This window comes from Etheostoma spectabile, chromosome 1 (genome assembly GCF_008692095.1).
Source record: "Etheostoma spectabile isolate EspeVRDwgs_2016 chromosome 1, UIUC_Espe_1.0, whole genome shotgun sequence".
Taxonomy (NCBI): domain Eukaryota; kingdom Metazoa; phylum Chordata; class Actinopteri; order Perciformes; family Percidae; genus Etheostoma; species Etheostoma spectabile.
Window position 1 is genome coordinate 17155285 of NC_045733.1, and position 7386 is coordinate 17162670.

Consider the following 7386-nt stretch of genomic DNA (forward strand, 5'->3'; position numbering starts at 1 on the left):
TCGTCATTTTTTGTTCTTTAGAACGTCAATAGGGTCAAGTGCCAACAACTAAGAACTGAAATAATAATACGAAATATGGTCCGACCGATAATCACTTATATAATTACAATTTGGCATATCTAAACAAAAACATGATTATGCAAAAAGAATTGCCATTATGTTAATTGTTACAAGCCTATGCATGGCTCTCACACACTTTTCTGCGTGTCTCACACACTTTGTGCAGAACTGGAATTGCTTTCAAGTTGCAACATGTGACAGCGCCAAGGAGAAGAGCCACAGTGAAGTTAGTTCATGTTGACAACTTTTCATTTACAGGATTGTTCCGGTGTCGCTGGAGGTGCTGCCAGATGTCCCTCACCTTTGCCCGGATGTCCCTCACCTTCTGCTTTCTTTGCGTTGGCCTTCTAAACTCTGGTTAATAGATTCAAGAAACATCCTCCGAGCTAGAACCAACAAACAAACTATATTTATCTTTTGTTGGGAGTAGAATTATCATCATACGCTCAACAGCCATTTTAATTCCAGAGCTCGCCTCCCTACGTGCACTAGGCTATTTTACAGAGGGACCGTACCTGCGTCCGGAGCTCAGCACCACCCAAGCAGATTGTGATTGGTTTAAAGAAATGCCAATAAACCAGTGGACCTTTTTCTCCTATCCCGGAATGTTGTGTGGACTAGCCAGACCTTCCTCCGAAGTGCTGTGGAGATAGGTCTGGCAATTCAGTAAAGTGAACAATCTCCTGTGTGCAGTTAATCATGTGTGAAATGGTGTGTGTGTTTCAAAAATTCTTACCGAAGGCTCTGGACTCCACGTGTCTTTGGTGACATTGACAGCAGACTGTAAAAAACAGCAACTAATCAATCAACTATTCCACTTCTTTGTGCAGCACATTGATTTGCTGTTGAATTATACAGGAAACAGTAATGCCACCTTGGATTTCACCAAAATAAGACAACAAAACAAGAAATAATTACAAAGCCCAGTCTATTCAGTCATCATATATAGTCATCTATTCTGTGACAGAACTGAATATGTATTTGATTACACTAAAAACAGTACTTTTTACATATTTGCCAGTTTATCTGAGACTAAATTGTAAATCTCGTTCTGGTTACAGAGAGCATTTTAATTTTTCACACAAAATGCAACAGACAAGTGGAATGTAAAGTTATTTTTAGAATTGGAAATGGGGACACAAATAAATAACATATAAAATCAAATAAACCCAAGAGAAATTTAACATGTAAGATAATCATTCTGAAAGTAATTTCCTCCCGACACCAGTGATGGTGCTCAGATTACGCTTACATGTAGACTTTGAGTAAACACCAGCAACCTCAGCCTGAAAGAGAGGGAGATGTTGCTTTTCCTCCACAGCTTAACCAACAACATGGCAGGTCTGTCATTCAGTACAAACTTAGAGTCATGGTCACCACCACAAACAATGTCATCCCAGGAGTTTAAGGAATTCTCCTGTCCAATGGGTCTGCAACACAGTCCTGTCCTGCCCGGTCTTTGTTCCAAGAGGCCACGGCCTTCTTTGTGTCCAGGTGATTTCAGTAAATTAAAATTCTCTGAATTCTGTTTCCATTGACCCAGAAGTGGACAGCTTCCTTCACCATGTCCCGCAACCCCATCCACGCTGAATGAGAGTTTTCTGGAGGGTGATGCTGTACAAACTGAAAAGTCCTGTTGGTCAAGAATGCCTAGTCTTCGGCATTCAAAACAACGGCCAAGTCAAGCCCCTCGTTAAGGCTCTTCCTGCAAGCTTTTCCCCACTTCTCTGTTTCCTGGGACAGAAAGAAGCAACGTGGAGCGTGCTCGACCCAGCCAGGCAGGCAAGGTGACCGCTGCAGTGTGTCCTTGTTGCAGAATTTCCAGAAGGACAGTTTCAATTGAAAATAAGAACAGAATTAAACGCTGGTGTTCATTTTCTGCTACCATCTGCACAGACGATTGTTGTTCATTGTTTCTGACTTGATCGTGATGGTGTGCAATGATTCATTCAGAAGAAGGTTCAGTTGTCTATTCTCTTCCACAAGGTCACAGTTTTCCAGTGTTGAATTTAAAAACATGTTCAGCTCTTTGTTCTCCACTTGCAACTGTGCTTTCTCTTGTGATGTGTTCATGCTCAGCTCTGTATTTTCAGCAGACAACAAGGTGAAGTTGCACCGTGTTGCGTTAATGAGCAGCTTCAGTTGGCCTTACTCAGTTCCCAGAAGACTGAAGTTGTAATAAGTTCAGAAGTTTCTTCAGCTCTTTGTTCTCTACTTCAAACTATGTTTTTTTCTTTAAATCCATTCTTCAAGAACAGGCTCAACTGTGCTTCTTCTTGTGATGTATTCTTAGAGAGCAGGTTCAGCTGGCGAAGTGGTACTGTGTTGTGTTTATGACCATCGTCAGTTGACCATGTTCAGATGACTTGAGCTCAAAAGTCGCCTCAGCTGATTGTTTTTTGTTTGCAACTGCTTGGTGCTCTTTGCCACATGCTGTAATTCTGCTGTCAGACTTTGCTTTTTTATCTAAACAAATTTCCTCTTCAAATTCTGTGTCAATTATTGATGGTTATTGCTAGAATTTTCACCTCCAACACTAAGAGAAAATAGACAGAAAGGGGATCAATAGATGATACTTTAAACAAGATGTTCTAAACCACATTTCAATACAGATTGATGTTCATATATTCAAAAAAATAATTGTATGTTTTCAAAATCCACATTTTGTCATCATTATCAGGTTCTTATACTCTGCTAGTTAAGCCACCTGTGACACAATTCCTCACCTTCAGAACTGATGGGACATAAATACTGTATATATACTACATTTGCCCATTATTTTGGTTCACTAGTCACTAGACATTGCATGTTCGTTTTTAAATTAAATTCACATGTATATTTGCATTTTTTATATTTACTCCAGCTCCCTCTATATTATCACCCACTATTATTTCCACCAAGACTACCTTGTCCTATGCATTATTAAATCCAACACAATTAATAAACCAAAACAACTGTAAACCTCCTATAATTATCTTGATTTCATTACCTCAGGGTCACTTGAATCTCCTCTATGTCAACCATGTCTTCTCTGTTACAATTTTTCATTAGGATTTTCTTTTTTTTCCAACAAATTGCAAGTGAAATGAAATGGAAATGAAAACATAGATTTTTTTATTTTATTGTAGCCCCTTTTGTGCACTGGAATCAAAGGAGAGGGATCAAGTAGCTAACGTTCCGCAAGATCTAGCGTTATTCAAGGTGCATTTCTTTTCTCATGTTCAGCAGAGACTGTTTCTCCTTGGCCTCGCACTGCCAGACCTATCTCCACAGTGCTGTGGAATAAGGTCTGGTCCCTCCACAAATACATACCTAGATAGGAAGAAAAAAAGGCTCTGGGTTTTTTGCATTTCTTTTACCAATCCCAATCGTCTTGGGTGGTGCTCATAGGTGGCGCTAAGCTCCTGTCGCAAAGATGGTTGGTCTGCTAAATGGTCTCGGGAAGGAACTTGTTTTGGTGGAACATTTGCACCCCGCAAAAGAAAACGCCACATACAATATTAAATGAAGTTAACTGTTCACAAAATACAGTAAAGTGAGCTATTTCAATTAGCTGGATACATGGTTAGACATCATTTGCTCTTACCAGTGTATCACCATGCGTCTTTTGTCCAAAGCAAATCAAACAATGTCCCAGTTAGATAGTTAAAGCCATAAGCATATTCTTTGTAAATCTTTACAATCATTCCCCGAAATAACCGAGCAGGCCTGCCTTGTTGCACAAAGTTTGTTGTTATACTTAAAACGAACAGAGTATTGCAAGGACCTCGGTGGAACATCCGGCAGCACCAGATGTTCCAGCGATTATCCAGTAAATGAACTGTCGTCAATCCAGACTTTCCCCTTTATGCTACACCACACACACACACACACACACACACACACTCACACACATAAAACAGCATTAAGAAAATATATAGTTATGAATATTTTACACACATAAAGTAAGTGCAATGTCAGTGTAATATGATTATTTTAACTTTAACTTAACGCCTCTTTTCATTTAACCTTTTAAAATCAAGTGGGTCCGTGGCCTATAGTAAGTAAAGCTTATTTTCGGTTAAGATTTTTTTATTCCATTATTTACATTTTGGCTAATTTGGTTAGTCGCATCCAAATTATTACTCTAACGTTCATATACTGAACGAGGTACCATTGGCCTACTTAAGCATTTAAGCAGGGGTAGAAACCCTTTTTCAGAAAGGGTTACTCCCCTTCTGAAAAAGAGTAACTACCCTTCTGAAAAAGAGTAACTACCCTTCTGAAAAAGAGTAACTACCCTTCTGAAAAAGAGTAACTACCCTTCTGAAAAAGAGTAACTACCCTTCTGAAAAAGAGTAACTACCCTTCTGAAAAAGGGTAACTACCAAAAGAGTAACTACCCTTCTGAAAAAGGGTAACTACCAAAAGAGTAACTACCCTTCTGAAAAAGGGTAACTACCAAAAGAGTAACTACCCTTCTGAAAAAGAGTAACTACCCTTCTGGAAAAAAGGGTAACTAATCATTCGTTACTCTTTCAAAAACAATAACTACCTTTTTTTGTATACCTTATTGTAATGTGTTACCATATTTGATTACACTTTATGTGGAGAAAAAACATTCCTATTTGCATATTTGCTAGTTCCTCTGAAAACTAAATTGCAAATCTGTTTCTGTAGCATTTCAATTATTTATTCAGAGTGTAACAACTAAGTGGGTTTCAAAACTCAAGCATGGAAATTAGGACACGAGGCAATAACAAATCAAAACAAATGAACACAAGACAAATTAGATACCATGTCAAAAATGAATCTGAAAGTCTTCCAACTTTTGCGGTGATTGTGATTGTGTTTGACTTAACACGGCAGCAATTTCAGTCTGGGTCTGGGAGAGAGAGAGAGAGAGAGAGAGAGAGAGAGAGAGAGAGAGAGAGAGAGAGAGAGAGAGAGAGAGAGAGAGAGAGAGAGAGAGAGAGAGGATGTTCTGCAGGCCAGTTCTCATACACAGGGCGTGTGAGAATTTACTCAAATGGTGAGAAAATCAAACAATTCATATATATACAGGATAACATGAACTTTAATAACCAAATAATAGAATATTCTAGGAAGTGGTGTCTCACATGTTGACAGATTGATTTAAAAGTGTTTTTGCTTTAGCACATTGTGCTTCAGCTCCAAAAGTATTGAGGAGAACCACTGCTGAAGGCTGTTAATGCATGTGACGGCCTCTAAATGCGTGCTTTAGTGTCTTTGTAGGATTGGCTGTTTCAGACACAGCTCACTGCTTCCAGAGACGATGGGCATCTGGTTCTCCATGTGGAAACGCACCAGGTGACCCACACTAATAAACACCTGATCACGAGTCCGCACCTGGTTACACATAGACACAAGGTTAAACATTAAGGCCAGTTGCCATTTACCTCTTCTCATGCTTTGTGTATTTAAATTCCAAAAACACAACTCGGACCTGCCCATGTGGATCCACCAGCAGTAAGTGGCGCACGGTGGCTCCCTCCATCCCGCTGAGTACATACTGACGAGAGGCAGAGCTGCTCTCTCTGACCAGGAAATCCCCACTACAGGTGAGAAGTGACTCTGCCTGCTCTCTTCCTAACCTGGGATGAAGGACACAAAGTTACTGAGAAAGGAAGAGGGAGATGTACATTGGCAGGCAGATACATTAAAGTAATTCACTGGTAGTTAAGAAAGAAGGATGTTGATTATCCACCTGCCATGGAACCAGCCTTCCTCCTGGATCAGGTGGATCCGTGTGTCAGAGAGGGGGGTACACTGTTCAGCACTGACCGCCGATACCACCAAGTCTGATGGAGATATATATTTAGAACGAATACAACAACAAGGATGGGTTGCTCCAATCGGGATTAGCTATAAACCAGGATTATTGTAGTAGTAGTAGTTTATTTAGTCGTCATTAAAACTAAAATTATATACTGTACATATTACATTGCAAACTCTAACAGTAAATAGTGACTGAAAGGATTAGGCTGAAGCAAAAAAGAGAGTTACACGTTTTAAAATTTATATTGGCATTGTTTTATTGATTATGGTTCACTTTACAACTCTCTCACAACAAATCTTTAAACTTAAAGTTAAATGAATAGGTTTTATTCTAGACTTTTTTATAGTCTCATTTTACTCTGAAACTACTACTCCAAAACTCCAATTTAAAGATTTGTGGTTAACTTTAAACTGACAGTTGAGGTGTCTTAACAGAAAAGTTGGAGCTGCTATCAAAACCTAACCAAAGTTTACCTAAACTATAATTAATCCTAGTTAGTTAATTTAGTTAGTTAATAGTTAATTAGTTTGAACTGCACTTTCTCATGCATATAGTCACAGAGCAGCACACGTTAATGAAGTACTAGTTATGTAGAACCTTTTTAACTTGGACTGGCAATGTATTGATGAGTTTTACCTGCAGGTGGAGCTGGAGTTTCTTTTGTGGTGGAGGAGTTCTCACACAGTGAAACAGGCTGAGATGAACAAACCTGCAACAGCACTAGATGAGTCATACACGTGTGTGTGTGTGTGTGTGTGTGTGTGTGTGTGTGTGTGTGTGTGTGTGTAGTGTGTGAAGACATGACCAAAGTTGCTGACTTAATGCCCAGACTACCAATAATTCTGGGAAGTTATAACCAACCACTGAGTGTCCTTGAGCAAGGCATTAAAGCTCAACCGCTTCAGTGACCAACAGATAAAGAAAAGGTTATTTTGTTTCTTTTTCTCTGTAAATTTATCTTAAAAATCAACATATTTCAAATTTAGCAGTCCACTACTGACACAATGATGTAATGCCACACATATTTAACCATTGTAACATTTACAATTGCACAATTTTGTTTGCCTGTTTTTCTTGTGTGTTTACTTGTTTGTTTGTTTTGCTTTCATTGTAGAAAATGCTGCTGTAACAAGGAATTTCCCCGCTGTGGGATGAATAAAGTATCAGCTAATCTAATCTAATCTAATATCAGTGGGCCCTTACCCCTTGTATGTCAGCACCCTGGTGGTCTTCTCTCCCAATCCGCAGGTCCTCTATTCCACCAGCAGGAGGCGTCTTTCCCGGGATCACATTGTAGTAGTCCCATTGCTTCCTGGCTTTGCCTTCCTGCTCTAACCTTTGGTCTGTTATTGACTCCTCTGGGCTCCATTTGTGACAGAGTCTCACTGCTGCTGACCTGCACGCAGAAAGTTACATAACGTTCACCTCACTGCCTCTGCTGTGGAGAAGCTGGGACATGACTGTTACTGCTGCACTAATACACACGCATATATGCAGTCGAAATGAGTAAACACACACACACACACACACACACACACACACACACA

General features: G+C 39.6%; 1 protein-coding gene across 3 annotated transcripts in view; it reads right to left on the reverse strand.

Moving 5' to 3' along the window:
* Positions 1–5184: 5184 nt before the first annotated feature.
* Positions 5185–7386, reverse strand: part of LOC116703619 (SHC-transforming protein 3) — an 11763-nt gene continuing 9561 nt past the window's right edge. For 2 of the 3 annotated variants that reach the window (XM_032538591.1, XM_032538503.1), the window contains exons 10-14: positions 7043–7235; positions 6476–6548; positions 5768–5861; positions 5507–5654; positions 5185–5409 (exon numbers count right to left, since the gene is read on the reverse strand). In XM_032538591.1, coding sequence (XP_032394482.1) covers positions 5281–5409; positions 5507–5654; positions 5768–5861; positions 6476–6548; positions 7043–7235 — 637 coding nt within the window. In that variant the 3' untranslated portion in view covers positions 5185–5280. Of the gene's footprint in view, positions 5410–5506; positions 5678–5767; positions 5862–6475; positions 6549–7042; positions 7236–7386 lie in introns of those variants that run through there. The other variant, XM_032538669.1, reaches the window with a different exon arrangement.